Source organism: Eulemur rufifrons, chromosome 25 (genome assembly GCF_041146395.1).
Source record: "Eulemur rufifrons isolate Redbay chromosome 25, OSU_ERuf_1, whole genome shotgun sequence".
In the NCBI taxonomy this organism is placed as follows: domain Eukaryota; kingdom Metazoa; phylum Chordata; class Mammalia; order Primates; family Lemuridae; genus Eulemur; species Eulemur rufifrons.
The window spans coordinates 12,995,599-13,020,451 of record NC_091007.1 but is presented as its reverse complement, the minus strand read 5'-3'; the positions used below and the strand labels follow the sequence as shown (position 1 = coordinate 13,020,451).

Here is a 24,853-nt window from a genome sequence, read left to right as displayed (position 1 = left end):
TGTGCAAATCTTTAAAGGCAGCTCAAAAACGACCTTTCTCATAATGCTTTTGTACTTTGTGTGCCATGAAGTCTCCCTCCTGTGCCCACATAACACTGTGTACCTTTCTTTACGGTCTTTATATTCTATTTTAAATGATATCTACTTTTTTGGTCTTATCTAAATGTTAAGATCTTTGTTATCTCCTTCTGTTACTTGCATAAAGTATTTCTCATAACTGGTATGCAAAATAGCTATTAAATTGCATTTCCACATGCCTTCAAAAGTAATATTTCTTAGGGAATATAAATGATGTTATAAAGATAATTTATACATTTATGAGACAGTGTATGCAGCCACTACATTCTTATAAAAAATGTTACTAGATATGTAAAGAAAATTATAAAGAATAGCTATGATGATCTAGAGTCTTACCCCAAACTTTATTATTCCAAAACCTGCATTACTTTTACTGTCATGCTACAAGCAAAATATGTAAATATTTTTTAGTTACCTAAAGGAAACACAATCTATATATACTCCCTCTTTTAATTTTATGATTATAGAATTTTAAAAACTTTTTAATTATTTTATGGTGAATAATGAGGAAGCTAGAATTACTTCATTAAAAGGAAAACAATTATAAGTAAATAATAAATTATTTCAATTAAAACAAAGTTCACAGAACTAATATATTTCTAATGCGATTGTTAATATAGCTAATACTTCTTAAATTTAATTTTTGTTATTTATTTAAAACCCACCTTGACAAAATTTAATGCTATTTACAAAATTACATACAATATACTGTAATATCATAAACTAAAAGATACGCACACATATATTTATATATAAATAAAGATAAGACCAAGAGAAAATAGGAGTTGAAACACTAAAATCGAGTCAAGGATAAAACTAGATCACAAAATGCGTTCTAGAAGTTTCACAGACTCACTAACTGTAGATAAAAACATCTGGTTCTAAGCTTTTTATGGGCCAATCTGAGGAGGGAAGGATAATAAGTAATATAAATGAGTGCCTTAAGAAAACACAAAATCATACCTATTATTTAGTAAAATTACATCACATGCTCACAACAGTCTGGAAACTAATTTCTCACAAAGAGAACAAGTATAACTTAATTAACAATTCCTTCAGCTACATTTTTATGTTAAATAATGAAAAGCTTCCATAGAAAATACCCATCATTTCAATAAAGCAATACATGAGTAACCAGTAAGATAATTAACTGCATCCTTTATAAACCAATTCCAACTTATCTTGATATTATAAGGCTGGCAGGTCTCTAAAGTGAGCATATGCCTTAAATCTAAATCCTCTTAATACCTAAATGCTGAGGATAAGTCAATAAAAGCTCAAAATAATCTTTGAAGATTTAATAATTCATTATTAAGAATAATTTATTATTTCTGGAAGATTGTTCCACAAAATGATGAAGACCTCAATACACTTCTGTATTAAAAAAAAAATCATGACAAAGCCTGCTTGCTCGTCATATAAAATACCTAGCTAAGAAAGTCAAAATAGCAATTTGCCAAATAAGAAATGGCCAAGCATTTCAGAAAAAAGATTTAAAAACTAGAAATTTAAAAGGAATGTGATTCTAGGAAAGACAACAGTTACCTTTGGGTGGAAAGGTGTAAAAAAAGTACAGTCATGTGGGTACATATCCAAGAAGTTGATAAAGGTGAAAAAGTTATCAAAGAAGCCCATTTTTTTCAGAGCCATTCCTGTATGGGACTCAGAGCAAGAGATATTCCCCAGAGTTTGTGTTTTGGATTACCTGCTTAATGTGGACGGTCATTTTCCAAGACTTGGCTGCACATCCTTGAGATGCTTTATAAAAATACGCACAGTTAGGTCCACCATCAAAATTTTGATTTAAATGAATGGAATAGAGCCTGGGTATCTGTATGTTTTAACAGGGCCTCCAGGTAATTCCAAATTGCTACAGTTTCAAGAAACACACCTTGATTAAAACAGTGGTCCTCAAAGTGAGGTTCCCACACCAGCAGCATCAACATCACCTGCGAACTTGTTAAACCTGTAAATTTGGGGTCCACCTCAGATCTACTAAATCAGAAACTCTGGGGTGAGCCCAAGATTCCTATGTTTTAACAAGCTCTCCAGGTAATTCTGATATACTTAAGAATACAGCATACATGGAATTTGCTTATTAGGCACGAGGGCTACAAACAGTGAACAAAATAACATTGCTTTTACCCCCCTGGAGCTTGTGGTCTAGGGAAGACACACAAGATCTTTCCTTTTCAAAGATATTGTTTCTTTCTAGTTCATGGCAATGAAACCTGTTCAATAATTTCAACAGATAGTCTTACTTCCAGCTTTTTTTCTTTCTCCATTCTGTCAATTCACAGATACCAGAATAAATATTTAATTAACTTCTATTATCTTCTGACTAATTTGCATAAAAAACCGGATCCTGAATGCCCTACCCCTACCCCATGTTAAAAATCTCCCTAGAATGGTGTTATAAGGCTTTACGCAATTTGATCTACTATATTCTTTCAATCTTATGTCACAACACAGTAACATTTAACATTGTGTTCTAAGACAAGTACTTTGACAATTGTTTTGCCTGCATTTTCTTACTTATGGCTGGCAATAACTGTATGAAATATGTACTTTTATGCCCCCCTTTTTTTTAGATGAAGAAATGAAAGCATAGAGTTTATGTCACCACCTAAGTCCACATGACTAATGAACACTGGATCTGGGATTTAGACCTTGTGTTATTTGATTCCAGAACTTGGGCACTATAATGATGCCCAAAACTATCAGGTCCTAATCCTTAGGGATTCCCTTCTGGGTTACCTTATATGGCAAACCCTATTCAAATGTGATTAAGTTAACCATCTTGAGATGGGAAATTATTCTGGATTACCAGGACAGACTCTAAATGCAATCACAAATGTGATAATGAGAGAGGCAGAGGGACATTTGGCACAGACAAAAGAGGAAGGGGCAATGTTACTGTGGAGGCAGAAACTGGAGTGATGCAGCCACTAATCAAAGAATGCTGGCAGCCACCTAATGCTGGAGGAGGCAAACAACAGATTCTCTGCTAGAGCCTTCAGAGGGTACACAGCCAGGCCAATAGCTTAATTTTGACCCAGTGATACTGATTTCAAACTTTTTGCCTCCAGAATCAGGAGAAAATACATTTCTGGTGGTTAAAGCCACCAAGTTCATGATTATTTGCTATAGCAGCCACTAGAAACTAATACAGGCCCTGGAAATCCACCCTACATTGCCATCTGCAAACCAATCTCCTGGTTCCCAAATCAGAAGCAACTGAAATAGGAATTTGAAGGTGATGGCCACAGGACTGGATTCAGGTTCTTACCTCCAAGCCTATACGATCCTGCATAAGAAAAAAAAAAAAAAAACAACAATATAAACCTAAAGGAAATGGGATACCCTGAGGCTGGGAATGCTCTTCCAAAATAAGGAACCAAATCAGAGTAGGAGAAGCATTAAAGAAGGTTTAAGCTGAAATTAATCTTAAACACTTAGGTTCCTTAGGTTTTTACATACTTAAATAAGAGTCAGTCCTGGAACTTGGGGCAGGGTGAAAACAATATAAACCTAAAGGAAATGGGATACCCTGAGGCTGGGAATGCTCTTCCAAAATAAGGAACCAAATCAGAGTAGGAGAAGCATCAAAGAAGGTTTAAGCTGAAATTAATCTTAAACACTTAGGTTCCTTAGGTTTTTACATACTTAAATAAGAGTCAGTCCTTGAACTTGTGGCAGGGTGAAATTTGCAAGATGGGCACCACTGGTTGTCCCAGAAGGGAGAGGTGCCCACATAGCAACAGGCTAGTAAGGCACGTTGGATTAGTGTAGTCAAAGGATTCCCTTCTGGGTGAACAACCACAGCAACATAAAAGCAGATTTCTGGCTCCACATGACAGGACTTTAGTCTTTGATGCTACTCAGTGTGCTCATCAAGAAGCGTTAGCAACAGAAAATTCCAGGATCAAGACAGAGATTTCACCACTCAGAGCTTGAAGTCTCTCAGTGACAAAGTATAGTTAATGAAGCCAGATTGTATCTATTAAAAAGTGTTAAGTCAATTGCTAATTATTAAGATAAAAGAGATTCTTTTCCCATAACATTCACCAAAATCAATTGCACGATGAATTAGAGATAAAACTGTAAAACACCAAAACTACTAAAGTCTAGTAGAAAATGTAGGTGAACTATATATAAACTTAGAGTGAAGAAGGTATTTCTAAGCACAATAAGAAGATAAACCATGAAGAATACGGTTGGCATACATAATGATGTACAAACTAAGAATTTTGAAATGTAGAAATATGATAAACAGTACCAAAGGCCAGTAAAAATTGGAAAAATTCTTTGTAACATTAATAATAGATAAAAATAAATGCTTTAAAAGATCTTGCAAATCAATGACACAAAAACAAACTCTGAAAACGTCAAAGCAAGCAAAGGACACAAATAGTAAACACACACACACACACACACACACACACTGCATACACTTGGACAAGGCACAAAGAAAAAACAGGTGAGCCTCATTATTATACAAGAAATGAAAAAATATACTACTGGATGCTATTTTAACCTATCAAATTAGAAAATATGAAAAATATTTAAATAGTGTTGGCAAGCATACAGAAAAAGATACCATCATCTACTGCTTGCAAAGATGTTACATTTTTGAAGAGTTAGACTTAAAAATCAAAATTCTTAAAATATGAATAATAATTAACATAAAAATTCTACTTTTTTTCCTTTCAGCAGATAAACTGAGATGTGGACAAACCTATATGTTGTTCAATGAACACTGATTAAAATTGGTTAGCACCAAAAGCAGCTCATAAATCAAACAATGAAGAACTGAATTAGTGAATTTTGGTACGTTCATTTAATGAATACTACTGGCCCATTAAAAACTATTGGTAAATAGCTGATTATAGATTATACGTAAAATTAAAAGCAGATTAGAAAACAGTATGGTCAATATGAAAGTATATTTATTAAAAATATATTATATGCACAATGCTTATATCACAATGGTACAATTATGCTTAATGTTATTGTCTTTCTTATCTATATTTAAACATTTTCCTAAAATAAAAATAAATTTTTCCTTTGTGGAAAAAGAAAAGACTTTTTTGTTGCAATAAAAGAGTTAAGAAATTCTTAAAGAAATCAGTATATGGTCTTTATTCTTAGTATTTTAGTTAACTTGTATTATCCAACCAAATACAAAGAGAATGCCTTCAGGTATTATTAAAGACAAACATACAACCACACATATAAACCTGATGGGTTGTTACCTGAGTGGACCACTCTTTCAGCATGTAGTGCTTTCTACAGGGTATTATGCACCTACTCATGTATATGCTGGTCCATATCTAATTCAGTTTTCTGTTCACACAGAGTAGGGGCTTGGGAAATAAATGCCTAATGTAAGAACAAATTGTGTGCCTTGTCAAGACTACCTGTGAATCTTCCAAGCAACAAAAATCTTTGAGCAATTGATATATGTGCACAAATCACTATAAGATATTTATGTCACAAAAATGATTCACATGTGATAAAGTATGTTCATATTTTCAAACCCTTGTTTCATTATATGGAATTAAGTATAATTTACCTTTCTATAGTTGAGGAAATGTGTTTTCCCCCCCAATTTTCTACAACTATAACAATTCTGAGCAGGAGCTGGAATACAAATATATTTACTTCATTTTAAGGTGGTGAAAGGAAAAGCATATTTTAAAATTATATAATGAAAGTGGGTGTAATGCTATGATCTTGGGAGCATATCATAAAATCATATACCTTATGAATATCTTCTAAAACTTTATCTTATGCTGTATAAGGTAAATTCTCACTATTGTCATTTTAGGTATGGTTTACAAGTATTATTTTTGGCATAGATTTCTTTTAAATCCCATGTATTTTAAGCCACTGTAATTAATTTAAAAAAATTACTTATTCAGCTAAAATACCTTTGAATTAAAATTTAAGTGATTTAATTAACTTAATTAAACACAACAAATTACGGATATGTATGAAAATACAAAGAATAGGTCTTTAACTCAAGAACAATCTAAAATAAGGGCATTTTGTGTGTGTTCAGAGGGATAATTATGCTTTCTTTATATTCAGTATTTTGGTGACACTGCCAGAATGCCACTTGCCAATAAGTATTAAAACAGTTAAAAGAAAATTACTACTGTTAATTTAGATTTTGGCTGTTTGCACCTTATTTTTATTGGAGTAAAACTGTTTCTAAAGACTGGTATTTAACCATTATTTTAGATTTAAAAATCTTGATCTACTAAAAATTATGTTGGGAAAGTGTTAAGGCTTCTAAATTGGCCTATAAAATATTGGCTTATTTTCTTACTAGCAAAGTCTCTGAGAAGGCAATAATTCTATTCTGGTAGTTAATGTCTAAGGGACTAAAGTTTTGAAAATTGTTATTATTGCAAAGCAGAAAATATTGCAATATATTCTGTTTACTGAAGCTTTTATCCACATTCATGTCTAGCACTAGAAATATAATGATATGCTGAGTTACATCATAGATAGTTTGCATTATTTATGTGCCTTTTAGTTTATAATGATGGCAGGTCTGTACAAACGTATAATATAGATAGGAACGTGGGTGCATGAACATCAGTGGGGATTATAACTCATCTTTAACTGAAAGACAATAATCAGTGCTATGAAATAAAAAGAAAAATCTGGGTACTTCTGCTTTTCAAATAAGCAGCACACTTATGAAATTCTGTTCTTATTTGCTTAGAAATTTTGAATGAGATGGTGCATATTAAAATTAATAGTTTCTCAACAACCTGTAAGCAAGTCCTAAAATCCAAAATATTTAAAAATATCCATCATCTCCAGGTAACCACAAGATTCACATGTGTGTTTTGGTTTTAATCCGATAGAAAGACAAAGGTCATTTTGATTAGATTAGAGAAGAAAGATCATGCACACAAAAAGGTTTGAGAAGAACTTTGGGTATTATACCATGAATGAGGCAAGCTAGTGGGTGCCTTGAAATTACATGTTTTTTAGATCAACACAGTGCAAAAGACTTCTCCCAAAGTATTGCACAATTATAATAGTAATTTTACAAACTTGATTTTATGTTTTAAATGCAGCAAACCTAGAACAATTATTGTTTCTTTTGAAACATTTTTTTCCAAAAAATTTGTCACTAGATTTAGAGAAAATTGAATCTGCTCTGATCAAAATTGGAATTAGGAGGTGAGAAAGCCGCCCTCTCTCTTTCAGCAATACTTTCCCCACTTCCTGGTGTGGAAACCCCTAAGGATGAAATTCTATAACCATGTAGGAATTACACTGAAAATACAAATTCCCTGCTCTATTCCCAGAGATTTTGACCCAAGTGTTTCTGAATCTGCATTTAAATATATATAAATATATTTATATATAAATGTTCAGTGGTCTTTGAAACACACTTTGAGAAATTTCCCCCAAGGCTTCTATGAGCATAGTTAAAAACCACTGACCTAGAATATGCACAGGTATTCTATTAGATATCATTTCATGTGAATGATGAAGTGTAGAGAACTTAATTTTGCTTGAGGGGATGATTTCATACTACTAAAAAAATCTTAGTATTAAACCTTGTTTAACCAACAGATGGGCATTTAGTCAAATAAAATGAATTTGAAGACCAAGGACTTAAAACTTTGCTCTCTTTGGCTTCCAGCAATAAAAATGAATAAACTGGGTCAAATAAAAGCTTTTCTTATGAGATAAAAATGATCATGAAATTTATGGTGCTTAGCTATGAACCAATTTATGTACTATAGAAACATTGCCTAGGCTAAGAGACTTGGCCAATTAAACTGATTGTGTAGGTCAGAGTACAGGTTTCTGAGATCATACAAAATTATAAACTCAAAGGAATCATTACACACTACTTCCAAATCTACAGTATTCCAAGCATATTTAAATTTGAACTATAAAGCTCAGATTCCAGATGATCCAAGTATCTTGGATATCTTGATCCAATAATAAGCAAATAATTTTTTTTAATCTCAGCTGAGGGGGACTGTTTTTGCCAACTCCCCTAGTAGTTGCTGAAGCATGAATGAGTACACACTCATTTTGCTTGTATGTTTTTGGTTGTTTGTTTTGTTTTCTTACTAGGTTATGGTTCTTTTCCCAAAATACTAAGAAAAAAAATTCCTAAATGTTCCCTCTCACTGAATAATTTAAAGGAAATGGAAACTTCACCAACCCCAATCTCAAAAGGACATGTAATTTGCAACTGATGACATTTACACTGAATAAATTCTACTTCATTATTTCATTGCACTATAGTCAAGAACAAAATTTATTTCTATATCCCTTGATTACAATCCTAGAGATAAAATCACACCAGATAGATGCCCTCAGTTGGGCCCCGCAAAGCAGGATGAAGGGAGGATCCACTCACCAAGCTCTGTGAGGTATAGGACAAGGTCTGCCTGGAAAGTATCCAGCCACACACTGTGAAAAACGGAGACATTTATTGAAGAAGATACTAGTTACAAGAAACATTGTGCATAGAACAATGACGCCTCAGTCCCCTTCAAAGCAGGTACCTTGGGACCTCACACAGTTCTCCCAGCGTTCAAAATACTCTGCAAAATCCTGAGTTGGAATCATCCTATCACCTGCCTCATCATATTTTCCTCAATGTCACTGACGGTCTGAAATCTCTTCCCTTTCAAAGGTGATTTTAGTTTTGGGAAAAGCCAGAAGTCGTAGGGCACCAAATCTGGGTTGTAGCGGGGGCTGAGTCACCTGGGTGATTTGATGTTTTTCCAAAAAACTCTGCACGCGATGTGATGCATGGGTGGGTGTGCTGTGGTGTTGAAGCTGCCAACCGCCTGTTGCCCATAGCTGCCGCCATTCTCGCCGCATTGCCTCTCTTAACCAATGAAGAACACTGAGGTAGTACTACTTATTAATTGTCCTGGGGGAGCGTACCCACGATAGAAAACACCTTCCCAATCAAAAAACACAGTTAACATGGGCCTGATCTTCCTGCGACTTTGCCCCGCCTTCTTCCGGGGAGGAAAACTAGGTGACTTCCATTGGGAGGGCTGAGCCTTCTTTCTGGATAGAGCTGTAGGCGCACATTCATCTCTGGTTATGACCTTCTTGAGGAAATCTGGTTCATCAGCAGCAGTTTGAAGCAAGTCATTCACAAATGCAGCATGATGTTTCTTCTGCTCTGCTAGCAGAAGCTGTGAATTGCATTTTGCCATGACACATTTTATGCCAAGATCCTGTATCAAAATCTCAGACACAGTTTTTGGAATCCCCACATCAGCTTCTAGATTTTGCACTGTCCAAGGCTGATCACTGTTGACTGCAGCCCTCACACGTTCAACATTCTCAGGTGCTCTGCTTGCTGCAGGCCTTCCAGACATGGATCACTTTCAACAGATTCTCGACCACCTTTGAAGTGTCTGAACCACACTTGAAATATTGTCTATGAAAACAACAGTTTTGAAGCCATATCATTAATCTCAAGATACTTACCTGTTGTTGGGCTGTACAGAAAAATGCATGCTGATTCTTCTACACTTTTCTATACAACTAACTCTTACACTAAGAAATTGCTCTAAACCACGCTGAAAATTTCTAAGTATGGCACTAGGCTGTGCTACTTAGAGATTACACTAGTATTTTCCTTATCTATTTTATAGCCGTATTGTATACAAAATTTAGAAATTCACCTACCACATGATGATTCATCTGATTTGTCAGAGCAGTCATATCTAAAATCACATTTCTGAATTTTTTCAATGCACTGACCATCGGACCTGCAGACAAATTCATTGTCTGTGCAGTTGTGTGGAGGAAGTGTCACAGGGACTGAGGTTTCTGGTGGAGTTGGAAGGTCCACTGGCAAATGACCTGGATAAGAAATAATATACAGGCATCATTTAGTAGGTTTTCCATTTCTTTAAAGATTTTTACCAATGAAGCTTTCTAAATATGCTTTGCATTTAATATTATAAAAACATTGCATAGTATTTGCTCATCTGCTAAACTCCTTTATGTAAGCATATAAATTGGGGTTCTAGGTCTTAGCAAAAGCAAGTAACTCTGAATATCTTTGATCATAAAAACAGTTGAAGGTTCAGATGTAAATTATTTAAAAATCTACTCAGAGCTCACCAAATAAATGAGAGGCCCAAGAACAGGGCTGGGAGGACCAGCAGGAACCAAAGGAGTTCCAGATGCTGGCATTAGGAACCAGAGTCAAGGTCTGAATAGACCTCCTGATCCACTAGGGAAATAAACTTTGTTCTTCCACTGCTATAATGAATCTGACATCTTTGTATCTTTGTTACACATATTCTCAGATATTTAAGATTCAAGGTTGCAGGAGAGATTCAAATCAGATGTCTTCATCGAGAAGTTTTGAATAAATAAGATTATAATTTCTGCATTTACTGAGGTTAAAAGACATTTATAGAAGTTTATTAATTTATTCAATAAACATGTATTGATAACAAATTTGTGCCATGCACCTGGTAGATGTTTTGAATCTAAAGCCAAATGTGCCATCTCTGCCATAAAACAGTTCACAGGCTAGTAGACAAGGTGGTCAGATGTACCTTTTATTACAGTTTTATGGGATAAGTTTATAGTAGATATTACAACTCCATGGAAGCATGAGTGACATCTAGACTTTCACCCTGCATCCATAGAACAATTTACAGACCATGGCATATGGTAGTTACACTATCACTGGCAAGTGAATGAATGGATGGATGGATGGATGGATGGATAATGGAAAGATGAGTGGATGAATAACAGAGTGAGTGAATGAATGAATAAATGAACAAGTGGGAGATATCACAGTGTATTAAAAGAACACAAAGGAAAAGCATATATCAGATCCAAGTCAAGAAAGACATTTTGGCAAGCTGATGCCTAAGCTAACTTTTAAGGGATGATGATCACATTTAGTTAGGTGAAGAAGAATGAATACAAGGTCTTAATGGGAAATGAGAAAAAAAATGTGTATGAAGGCATAAAAATATACTGACCTGGTTTTCTATGAAATACTGTGAGAGTTTGGTATGAAAATATTAATGTCTTGTGATAAAAGACTGCATGTGATTGAGTCCTTAGATATAGAACTAGAGAATACTCAGTTACTGTGTCAGAAAGAGCCCAGTGAGACCAACTTAGGAGTCTGAAATGAATACAAAAACCTGTGTAGAAATACTAAGATATAAAATCTCTACCTCAAGAAATATATTTTTGGCATTAATGTGGAGAACAGACTGGAGATGGCTCTGACACAGGGAGGAGAGAACAACTGAGCTGTTTCTTTAATCCAGGCAACTAATAAACCCAAGCAGAGATGGTTTAGAGGGGAGAGCAAAGATCTGAGAAATATTAGACAACCAATATCTAGAGGACTGGGGATTCAGGTGCTTTAGGGAATTTGAGAAAAGTCCAATAACTAGTACTTTATTTCTTAGCTCAAGTTCTGAAGCAATTAAGAACTTAAGACTGAAGACAGTAGATGAAAATGTCAACTCTCTACGGATAAAGTGAATACTGGAGAAAATGTTCTATATCTGTACACCAGTGGTCTTCTAAAGTGTGAATCACAGCAATCAATAGACTCTCTAAGTTATATCCTGTGCCTAGAAACTTTCAGGCCTCCCTGTGTGAAACTATAGCAAGGAGGAGTTGACAAGATCTTATCCTCCTGTAGCTAGTTAGTTTCAAAAAGAAAAGAGGAAATTAGGGACCAGGTATGTATGCTTAGGTTCTCCTCATAAACTCCCCAATTCACTGTTGCTCATCCTTCCCCTGGGAAAGAATGAATAAGATGGTGAAAAGACCAGGAATGTCAGGCTGCGAGGGCCAGTCTACATGAAAAGAGAGACTAAGACCAAGAAAAAAGTGTTCTGCTGCAACAGAGGTGAATTAAAATGATGAGTGAATTGATGAGTACGTGATTATGCTAGTCTCTGAGATCAGATAGATAAGATATATAAGAAAAAGCAGTTTGTAGAGAGAAAAAAAAATTCTATCCCCAAATAGAAAATCAATGACAACAGTCCAAAAAAGCAGACCCTAGCAAGACAGACAGCCCATCCTCCTGCAGTTGGATATACCCACATCTAAGTCACTCAACAAAAATAAGAACCCAATTAAAGGTGAAAATGATCACTTCTCACAGAAATCTGATGTATTCAACATTAGTATAAAATTTGAAAAAAAAGTGAAAATCATTTAATTATTTTGAATGCTGATAATTCTGAAGATCTTTAAGTATCTAATTAAATCAGAGAAAGAAAAACCCACTAAACTTGATGAAAAATTTGTTTAAAATAAAGTTACAATGAGATTATATGTCACTTCTGAGGGAATTTGCTAAGAAGTAAAAAAGATTCAATGGCCAGATTGATGGATATTGTATATGCCTCAATGGAATATACAGAACACATTCCTTTGAAAAACATCCTCCCAAATGTTTAAATAAAAGTTCATCTTCTATTTTAATCCCTACATTTGTTGTGGCATTTTAAAGCATAATTCACTTACGTAGTTTTGCAAAAAATACATTATGTGATTAAAATGCATTATAAAAAGATGCATGGAAGTGATTTATTTGTATGTCCTATATTAAAGAATGTCAACCAAAAAGTGCCATACTTTAGATAGGTTCAAATGAGTGTTTGCCTTTCACTAAAGCAGAATGGCATGTTCTTTCACTCTAGCACATGCTGATCCAAGCTGGTCTGTTCCATATGTTACATAACACAGTTTTAGTTTAAAACAAAGACTGCACATTTGGATCCCACAGAGATGATTGTCATTTGTACTGAGAAATGTGTTCTATGCTCTAATTTAGACAGCCATTTTGAAATGTGTTAATTTCGAGAGCAAATGGGTAAATTTGTGTTCCAAGCTCAGGGTAAATATACATTACTAGAACACTAAAAAGTTTAGATGACAGTGGATCACAAATGTTTTCATATTCTTGGCATTGCTGCAATTATGTATATTTGCAGGAGTAGAGATTTACAATTAAGCATCGTGCCTTAACACATAGAAACTTCAAAAGACATCTAAAACATTATAAGATACCCTTCACCAATTGGACAACTTAAATACTTGCTCCATAATGCACTTCTAGCCATAATTACATAGGACTTACTCATTTATAATTTTTTCTTATTTCCCTCCAGAGAATAACATTTTAGGGCAGGACATAAGTCCAGTGAATTGAGTATCACTAACTTTGTGCAAGTCAGAAATTTATCCACCTGAGGCAAAGGAGACATCAATTGAACTGCTTCAAGTTTAATTACAGCTTCTTCTTCTCTTGTTTTCTGAATTTTTTTAAAATTATTCAACATATTAAACATTTGGATAAATTAAGAAAGTAATGGACACATGACTCCACCACCAAGATTAAAAGAATTATTATTATAGCATTGCCCCAGATCCTTACACTATCAAATAAATACAGAAAGAAAGACTAGAAAGAAAAAAAAGAAGGAGAGAGAAAGAGAGAAAGAGAAGGGAAAGGAAGGGAAGAGAATGGAAGGGAGGGAAGAAGGAAGGAAGGTAGGAGGGAGGCAGGGAGGAAAGAAGGAACGAAGGGGAGAGAAAGAGAAAACCTTTCTATAAAACTCACACCTCATTTTTCCTCTTTCTGCCTCTCCCCCAATGCCTCCAGAGGGACCCTTATCCAAATACCATTTTATGCTGATTTGTATTTTTCTATGTATATTTTCTAATAATTTTATTATTTTTTGTGGTAAAAAAACACCGAACATTAAATTTATCATCTCAACCATTTTAAGTAGTTATAGTTTAGTAGTGTTAAGCATATTCACACTGTGTGCCACAGATCTTTAAAATTTTTCATCTCAAAAACTGAAATTCTATATCCATTGAACACTAATTTCCTTTGCTTCCTTCCCAGCTCTTGGCAACCACCTTTCTATGCTTGTTTCCATGATTTTGATTACTTTAGATACTTCATATGAGTTGAATTATATATATAGCATTTGTCCTTTTGTGACTGGCTTATTTAGGTTAGCATAATGTCTTTGAGGTTCATCCATTGTCTTAGTTCAGGCTACTATAACAAATTTTCAGAGACTGGATGGCTTAAACAACCACCATTTATTTTCCCATATCCGAAGGCTGGGAAGTCTGAAGTCAAGGTGCCAGCAGATCATGCTGGGTGAGGGCCCACTTCCTGGTTTGCAGTTGGCCACTTTCTCCTAGTATCCTCAGCTGGTGGAGAGCAGAGAGAGAGAAAGCAAGCTCTCTCCTGTCTGTTTATAAAGGCACTGATTCCACTCATGAGGGTTCCACTCTCATGACCTAATTACCTCCCAAAGGCCCCATATCCAAGTACCATCACATTGGGGGTTAGGATTTTAACATACGCATTTTGGGGGAACACATTCCATGCACAACATTCATGTTGTAGGATATGACAAGAATTCCTTCCTTTTAAAGGCTGCATAATATTCCACTGTATGTATATGACACATTTTCTTTATCTATTCATCTGTCAGTGGAAATTTGGGTTCTTTCACCTCTTGGATATTTTGCATCATGCTGCAATGAATAGGATATGAAAATATGTCAAGATCCTGCTTTGAATTCTTTTGGATATATATCTGAAAGTGGGGTTGCTGCACCATAGGGTAATTCTATTTTTAATTTTTTTTTTTTTTTTTTTTTGAAACAGAGTCTCGCTCTGTTGCCCGGGCTAGAGTGAGTGCCATGGCGTCCTCCTAGCTCACAGCAACCTCAAACTCCTGGGCTCAAGCAATCCTTCTGCCTCAGCCTCCCGAGTAGCTGGGACTACAGGCATGTGCCACCATGCCCGGCTAATTTTTTCTATATATTTTTAGTTGTCCATATAATTTCTTTCTATTTTTAGTAGAGACGGGGTCTCGCTCTCGCTCAGGCTGGTCTCGAACTCCTGAGCTCAAAGGATCCGCCCGCCTCGGCCTCCCAAGTGCTAGGATTACAGGCGTGAGCCACCGCGCCCGACCTATTTTTAATTTTTTGAAGAAAGGCCATACTGTTTTCCATAATGGCTGGGCCATTTTACATTCCCACCAACAGTGCACAAGAGTTCCAACTTCTTTGTATCGTCACCAACACCCCTAATTTCCCATTATTTTGATAGTGGCCATCCAGATGGGTGTAGAGTATTATCTCATTGTTTGATTTGCATTTTCCTTTTGGTTGGTGACGTTGAGCATCTTTTCATATGCTTGTTGGTTGTTTTATATCTTTTTCTTCTCAGCAGCTCTAAGTCTGACACCCTTTTCCTGTCAGCACTCTGATGAGCAAGACGAAAACCAGCTTGATGGGCAGCCACCTGGAAGTCAGAAAGTTGAGCTATGCTCCACTCTTCTCTATCCACCCCAGGAAGAAGTCAGGTGTTGGCAATTTTCTCCAAATTACATCACAGTGTTCTAGGGGGAAAGGCTCTGGGGGAGGAAGGCCATGAATTCACCCACAGACTTTGAAGTGGCTGGTTTCCTGCTCTCCTGGGGTATAGGATCCTCTTGTTTCCGGATTTTTCATTATCAGTCCACATATTGTTGTGAAGCCGTGTCTTTGTAGGGAAACAAGATTTGGGGTTTCCTATTCAGCCATCTTGCTGATGTCACTCTCTTATTTTTTAAATTATTTTTAATAGACTTTATTTTTTAGAGCAGTTCTAGGTTCATAGCGTAATTGAGTTGAAAGCACAGAGTTCCCATACACTACATATCCTATTACATTCATAGCCTCCCCTGCATCAGAGTGGCACATTTGTTAAAATCTAGTGAACCTACATTGATACGTCATTATCACCCAAAGTCCACAATTAACACCGGAGCTCTCTCTGGGTGCTGTGCATTCTATGGACGTCGAGAAATGTCTAATGACAAGAATCTGCCATTACAGTACCATATACAGAATAGTTTCACCACTCTAAAAATCCTCTATGCTCCATCCCTTCATCCTACCCTTTCCCCTAAACACTGGCAACCACTAATCTTTTCACTATCTCCAGCGTTTTGCCTTTTGTTGACATCATAAAGTACATAGCCTTTTCAATTTGGCTTCTTTCACTGAGAAGTAAGCACATAAGTTTCTTTCATGTCTTTTTGTGGCTTGAAAACTATTTTTTTTTTAAGTGCTGACTAATATTCCATTCTGTGGATGTGCCACAGTTTGTTGATTCACCCACGGAAGGACATCTTGGTTGCTTCCCAGTTTCGGCAATTGTGAATAAAGCTGCTGAAAACATCCATGTGCAGGTTTTTGTGTGCATATACGTTTTAAACTCATTTGTGTAAAGACCAAGGTGTATGATTACTGGATCACAGGGTAAGAGTATGTTTAATTTTAGAGAAAAATGTCAAACTTCTTCCAAAGTGGATGTACTGTTGGGCATTCTCACTAGCAATGAAGAGAGTTCCTGTTGCTCCACATCCTCACTGGCATTTGGCATTGTGAGTGTTTTAGCTTTTGTCCATTATAAAATGTATGTAGTATACCTCACTGGTATTCTAATATGCAATCCCCTAATGGCATATGACATTGGACATCTTTTCATGTGATTATTTGCCACCTTTACAACTTCAGTGAGGTGTCTGTTCAGATCTTTTGCCCACTTTTAAATCAGGTTGTTCATTTTTTTATTGTTGAGATTTAAGAGTTCTTTGTATATTCTTATGCTAAAAATGACTTCATGCAGTATAAGGACAAACTTTTTAAAAATATATAAATTTTGAATAATTTTAATAGTAAAATATATCTAGAAAAATAAGTCTATCTTTGTTCAAGCAGATATAACAGATTACCATAGACTGAGTAACTTAAATAACAATTTATGTCTCATAGTTCTGCATGTTGCAAGTCTGAGATCGGCAAGGTTGGGTTCTCGGTAAGGGTCCCGATCCTGGTCACAACCTCACATGGCCTTTACTTGGCAGAGAGAGAAATCTCCTGTCTCTTCCTCTTTTTACAGGGGCATTAATCCTACCAGGAGGATTCCACCCTCATAACCTATTCTAGCCCCAATTACCTCCAAAGACCTGACTTCCAAATACCATCACGCTGGGGATTAGGATTTCACTATATGAAATTGAGAGAAACACAAGTATTCAGTCCACTGCATTATTGGCCTGTAATTGCTTAGAATAAGGCTAAACTTGGTGGAAAAGATAGATTTAAATCTCTTTAAACAAAAACACTAAGTGTTCTGCAGATGAAATAAATATTGTGAAGATATAAAATGCAAATGACCGAGGTTTGCGCTCACTAAGAAGTGGAGATTAGTCTGGTTTGATCTGATATTCTTCCACGTCACTAAGCTAAAGGGAAACCAAGCCACCTGCACATCTGTCATCTGGAAGATTTCCTAAGTAGATGTCTCAGGCTCCAGATGGACTCACTGTTCTAACTGCTTCCTCTGTGAATTCATTGTAACAAATATGATAAACTTTACGCTACGCTAATATAATTTTTCTGATAAAACAGATTTTCCAACTTGTTTTATACTAGGCTTCCCTCCCTACAGCCATTCCTGCATTGAAAATTAAGCAAATAAAACCAATATTTTAACATTTGTAGTACTTGATAAATTATTCCCAACTTTAGATGTATTATAACTGTGTGAATCACTTGACTAACACGCACAGTTGTTCTTCATATCTACCTAGGTAACAATGTGTGTGTTTTTCCTGTGGATGTTTGATGTTAAGAAACATATAGTTTAAAAGTCTAAAGGTGTACTTGAGGTTTAAACATAATCAATCTTCAGAAAATTGAAAATTTTAAAATATCTATAGCTCCAGGGGAATAGTACACATTTTTCCTATTGCATTTAATAAAATAATTTAGAGTTATACCCACAAGCTTAAAGAACCACATTTAGCATGATCTTATTGAAGTGTCTGTGTTGGGTCTACTTTCTAGGGGAGAATTTTTTATGAAAACATAGCTATGCTTTGGATACGATTATAACAATTGTGATACAGGTGTTTGCCACATTATGCAGTGTGTTTTTTTCCTATCTCCAATAGCGAATCGGTTCTTTTTGGAATATTTTTGCTTTATGCCATGGATTCAATGACATTTTCCATCTTTATAGACATTCTACTAGATCTGAAGTGACTACAAATAGACTCAGCAGCTGGACCATTTTCAAGCTTAAATCTAAGCATTTTAACAGTCTTCTCCATTTTTAGTATTTACCATTTCCCTCAACTAAGAGATAACAGAATTTAAAAATTGTAACTTTAAAATGGGTTGAGTTATTTGTTCATTTTTATTTTCTAGGAACATAATAAAATTGCTGAGTTGAATGTACCATAGGCTTTGGACAATTTTTTTTCCCCCTGTGTCTATGCTAAATCACTTTACGAGACTACATCAAAGTAGCTAAAACCGGAATATTTCAGATTACAATTACCAAGTTTCAAATTTCTTGATTTCTGCTTTGAAATCTTATATTAACTGCAAATCTTTCCAATAATTTGGTGTTTTCTTCTGAGTCTATACATTGCATAGGAAAATATTATACAAAAGAAAGGTGAATGTCAAAACACAGTGCTATCATGTAATTTATTATTCTGAAGCAAATGTAATGGATATGCCAAAAAGCTTATTATTATAAGGGGAAATGCTGCAGGTGATATATGAAAGGTGAAGACAATAGTACTTATACCCCTTCCCCTTGCCTTTTGATGCACACTTCAAACATTAATCTTTACAGAAAAAAAGGGAGATCTGAGTAACACTTATAAATAAAGCTTGTGAGACACTGAGGCTAATAATGAGAAGAGATGCCAAAAATTTAATCAACCCAGTTCAACAACAGCTAAACAACTCATTCAGGAAAAGACATCATAAAAATTAGGTTAAGCATCCCATAAGTAGTGACCGTATTTTAACAATTTTAAGGCAACATCAGTTGAAAGATTTGCCACTGATTTAGTAATAATTTTCCTGGAAAAACTAAAAATACTAATACCTTAACTATCAATATTCATATAATACTAATAGTCTAATAATTAATAAATTTTAACTAACAGTTCTAATATGCAAGGTAAAATCTGAAATTTTAAAATAGGATGAAAAGCACATAAGTAATTTTTTTTTAATTTGCAGGCAGTATTTTATGATGTAGTCACTGCTTTGTTTTTCCAAATAACCAGTTATCTCACCAACAATCCTTGGTGCAAGAAAGAAAATCCCTATCACATGTGTTCAGCTGAAGGAAATATACTTCTTGCTTCTCTGATGGAAGATGGAAAGAATAATACAAAACAAATACATCCTTTGGGATACTTATTTTTTAATATGAATGTCTAGGAACAATTCTCACTTAATAATTTACTCTGAAAATCTGATTCAGGGTAAAGGGAAATCTAACTTTGCCAGCATTCCCCACCATTATCTACTCAGGCAATAGACAATGTCATTGTACACTGATGCAAAGTATCATAGAATTTCATTACATGATTAAGTTTTCCTACTTTCCTTGGAAATGTAATTAATTTTGCCTGAAAAGTCTTTTCTCAAGCATCATCATGGACTAAATTAAAAATAAGAATTTCTTTTTATATTATATGTCCATTAACAAATTATTGATGCTATAGTTATTTTGTAATACATTTGTCTTTTAACCTTTAGAGTTGTAAGTGATTTACAAACTACCTTTACGGCATTATAGATTCTGAATTTAATATAAATATTAAATTTTATAAGTGTAAAAAGATGTAAATTGAGACATCACAAACATAAATGTTGGGGGGGGAAGTATAAGGTTTTTGTACATGATTAAAGTTTTTATCAGTTTAAAATACATTATTATAACTATAAGCTGCTTTAGGCAAGCCTATGGTAAACACAGAGCAAAAACCTATAGTAAATACACAAAAGATAAAGGAATCAAAGCATACCACTATAGACAATTGTCAAATCACAAGGAAGATAGCAAGACAGGAAGAAAGAAAGAAAAGATCTACAAAATAGCCAGAATAGGATTCTTTAAATGGCAATAGTAAGCCCTTACCTATCAATAATTACTTTAATGCAAACGGATTAATTTCTCCAATCAAAAGACTTAGAAAGGCTCAATGGATAAAAAGAACAAGATCCAACAATATGCTGCCTAAAAGAGACTCCCTTCAACTTTGAGGACACCCATAGAGTGAAAGTGAAAGGAGAAATACATTTTATGCAAAAGGAAATGAAAAGAGAGCAGAGGAAGTTAGACTTATATCAGACAAAATATACTTTAAGCCAAAAATTGTAAAAAGAGACAAAGAATATCATTATGTAATGACAGGAGTCAATTCATCAAGAGGATATACCAATTATAAATACATATGTTCCCAAATCAGAGAACCTAAATATATAGCAAATATTAACAAATCTGAGGGAGAAAGATATAGCAACACAATAACAGTAGAGGAGTTCAATATCCCACTTCCAAAAATGGATAGGTCATCCAGACAGAAAATCAACAAGGAAACCTTAGACTTGAAGTACACTTTAAGTTAAATGGACCTAGCAAACATATACTGAACATTCTATCCAACGGCAGCAAAATACACACTCTTCTCAAGCATACATGGAACATTCTCTAGGACAGATCATGTGTTAAGCCACAAAAAAATATTAACAAATTTCAAAAGTTTGAAATCATATCAAGCATCTTTTCCAACTACAATAGTATGAAACTAAAAACCAATGACAGGAGGAAAATTGGAAAACACACAAATATGTGGCAATTAAAACCACAGACTCCTGAACAACCAATAGGTCAAAGAAGAAATCAAAAGGGAAAATAAAAAAATCTAAGATAAATGAAAATGGAAACACCATACCAAAACTTACAGAATATAGAGAAAGCCATTCTAAAAGGAAAATTTATAGTGATAAACACCTACAGTAAAAATTAAGAAACATCTCAAATAAACAACTTACCTTTATACATCAAGGAACATTAAAAAAACCCAAACTAAGCTCAAAGTTAGCAGATTGAGCTGTCAGTTGTGTTGAGTCTGGAGTTCAGGGGGAAGTAGGGGGTGAAGATTTAAATCTGGGAAACATGCTTTCATGTTTTAATAAACACAAATCTATAATTGGAGAGGAACTAGCTGAGGAACAATCCTTAAGAATATTTAAAGTCTAGCCCAGGAATAAATTATCACTGCAGGTAACTGGGAGGTTAATGTAATTATAAGGCAACCAGTTTGGTTATTGAAACCCATCAAATCTAATGGAATTACAGTTTAACTGTAGACATGACTTCCTAGCATTTTGTGTGTGATAAAACATAGACATAACTGATTCAAACCTCTTAACTATGTTCAGAAAGACTTAATTTACTAAGAAAGATTTCTAACTCTTTCAGGGTTTATAGAGTTGAGAAGCAGAACAAAAGTGAGGGCATTTGGGAATATTTGTGAAAATGAAATATTGACTTCCTTGGCAGTTTTTTCAAGTAAACAGATTTTAAAATACTCACATATTGAAATTTTCTCTCTTACCAGGGTAGAAGGTGCAGTCCATGAATGACAAATCATGAATTGCAATATCTCCAGTGAAGCCATCTCCCACGGAAGCCTCCACCAATATCTAAAAATATATGTATGAGAAATTTGTTGACATGGTGAAGGAAATTAAGTCATAGAAACCTAGAGTTGAAGAGGAATTCAGAATTTACTCAAAGATAACCCTCTTTTGAACCACTGAAATACCACTTTGCAAGGGTCTCCACAAATGGTCACCTTACTTCACCTTGAATACTTCCAGGAACAGGAAGCTCCTTACTTTACTGGTCCATTAGACTCATGGAGCTCATTCTCTTTCTGACGAGTTTCAATTTTTTGAAGTTTCAATATATCAGATTGATACCTACTGCTATATAACTTTCAACCATTAGTTCTAAATTTGGCTTATTTTTTTTTCTGATCCTTTAAATATTTAAAGGCAAATTATTATCCTCTATTTCCACCTTTGCCCTTTACCCCAGGGGGTCATCTGTTTCCCAGGTTAAACCTCCTCATCCTTCTAGAAACCCGATTTGCTACCAGAGTTACTTGCTAGGGTATACATTTCTATGGGCTTTAAAATTTTTCTCACACACAGACCTTATTCTGTAACACTTTATGAAATTGGCTAATCATTATTAGATCTCCTTCAGAGGCACATTAATCACAGTGAACTCAGATGACATTTGTGCTGTTATAAGAGCTGCAATTTCACCAAAGCTTCAGTAAAATATGAAATACTGACAAACTGCTATAGTATATGGCAGATTGTGATTAGAGATGAGATGTACTGTAATAGAATTAATGGTGATGAATTATTTTAATACTTATGCAAATATGTTGCATACTTACCAGGAATCTCATAATTCAATAATAAAGAACTTCAAGCAAACTCAAACTTAAAAATACTTTTTTTCCCCACTATTATGTGAACATATGTTTCCATTTCATTTTTCCTCACAAATATTATATGTGGGAGTTGAAATTTTATTTTATTTTCAAATTCTATCCTCCATTAAGAGTTATCACATATATTATTTATTGATGTCATCCTTGAAGGATAGTGTTTTAAAAGAGGAAATTGCTGCCCTCAAACCTCTTGACATCTTCTTCCAACTTTCTAGTCCTTTTTGAGGACTACCAAGATTTTCTGCCTAATTTGTCACTAAAGAAAATAAGCAACCTGAGAAAGGTTTATGCATCTGACTAATGGGCAAACAAAGTCCACCTGATATCGCCTGAACAACATTTAATAGTATTAAATATTATACAGTTAAGTGTCCTGATGCATTACAAGGAGTCACTCCAAATATAAAATGCACCCTGCTTTTCCCCACCAGCATGACTGGAAGACATAAGCACAGAAAACAAAAGTGTAGAAAGAATGTCTTGTAGAAAATCATACACTTATTCACAATAAACAAAAATCAGCAATGAGAATTGGGCAGAACATAGGAAAATATATTTTGTTTTATTAAAAAATAGATTATAGTTGGGTGAATAGTGGGGAAAAAGGCATAAGCAAAGATAGTTAAATTACTAATAGAAGAGCTAGATCAATGTATGTGTTTCCCTCTGCAATACAATGTAGAACATGCTGACAAACGGCTCAGAAGAAACTGAAAGAAAGAGGAAAAACTAAGATAGATAAGAACAAACACTATTGGTTTGGCCACACTGATCATGATCATCATTTGTTTATTAATGAGAAGGGATAGAAAATTGATATCAGAATCTCAAAGTTTACAGCAAGTGCAGCTGTTCTATATAAATATCTGTGAGCTCACCTTAGGGATATATATGCATGCGTAGCTCCATTCTAGCATATGGGCTCAGTGATTCCAAGTATTCATTTTTTTGGTCTTTGTGTAGTCAGAACTTAAAGAATTCACCATTTATTAAAATTAAAGACAAAAGTCTGTAATTCAAAGTGGGCCACATTAGGTAAGCAGTGCTTCTATTGCAGTTTACTTCCTATCACATAGAAGTATTTTGATATTGTTTCTATCAACATTCAATGCCAACATGAAGACACAGAAAGAATCCAAGGCAAAAGACAGTGGGTCTTGTTCTAACACACAATTTATTCGTATCTATAATATCCTTAATTTGTTAACCCCCTAAACATTAGCATTCTTGAAAATTAATGAATGACAGTTTCAAGTTGAGATACTAAAACTGTCAATTTCTATGTATAAACGCGGTCTCAATCTCCTTTGAATATTTAATTAAGCCAACTTTTTATATTTTATTTATTTATATCTCAAAATATTAAGGGAATACAAATGTTTTTGTTACATGGATAGCTTTTATAATGCTTAAGTCAGGGCTATCAGTGTGCCCATCACCCGAATAGTGTTCACTGTTCCTAATAGGTAAGTTTCTACCTTCCCCTCCTTCTCTCCCCCTTTCTTGATTTCCAATGACCTTCACATCTATGTCCACGTGTGCCCATCAATTAGCTCCGAATTATTAGAGAGTACATGTGGTGTTTGTTTTTCTACTCCTGAGATACTTCATTTAGCATAATGGTCTCCAGTTCCATACAAATTACTGCAAAAGACATTATTTCATTCCTTTTCATGGCTGAGTAGTACTCCATGGTATACATACACCACATGGGCACTTAGGTTGATTCCACATCTTTGAGATTGTGAATTATGCTTCAATAAACATTCGAGTATAGTCTTTGATAAAATAACTTATTTTCCTTTGGGTAGCTGCCCAGCAGTGGGATTGCTGGATCAAATGGTAACTCTATATTTATTTCCTTGAGTAATTTCCATACTGTTTTCCACAGAAGTTGTACTAATTTCCAGTCCCATCAACAGTATCTAAGCTTTCCTTTCTTTCTGCATCCACACCAGCATCTATTGTTTTTGGACTTTTTAATGATAGCCATTCTGATAGGGGAAAGGTGATATCTCATTGTGGTTTTAATTAGTATTTCCCTGATGATTAGTTTATACTGAGCATGTTGTCATATGTTTGTTGCCCATTTGTCCATCTTCTTTTGAAAAACTTCTGTTTATGTCTTGCCCACTTTTAAATGGGGTTGTTTTCTTCTTGCTGATTTGTTTGAGTTCTTTGTAGATTCCGGATATTATCCTTCATTAGATATATAGTTTGTAAAGATTTTCTCCCATTCTGTAGGTTGTCTATTTCCTCTGTTATTTCCTTTGCTGTGCAGAAGATTTTTAATTTAATCAAGTCCCATTCATTTATTTTTATTGTTGCTGTAATTGCCT

General features: G+C 34.7%; 1 protein-coding gene across 1 annotated transcript in view; it reads right to left on the bottom strand.

Annotated features, from left to right (window-relative positions):
* MALRD1 (MAM and LDL receptor class A domain containing 1) overlaps nt 1-24,853 on the bottom strand; it is a 456,545-nt gene that overhangs the window by 302,729 nt on the left and 128,963 nt on the right. The window contains 3 exon segments of the mRNA XM_069458846.1: nt 9,019-9,445; nt 9,778-9,954; nt 21,603-21,690. Of these exon segments, the coding sequence (XP_069314947.1) occupies nt 9,019-9,445; nt 9,778-9,954; nt 21,603-21,690 (692 nt within the window).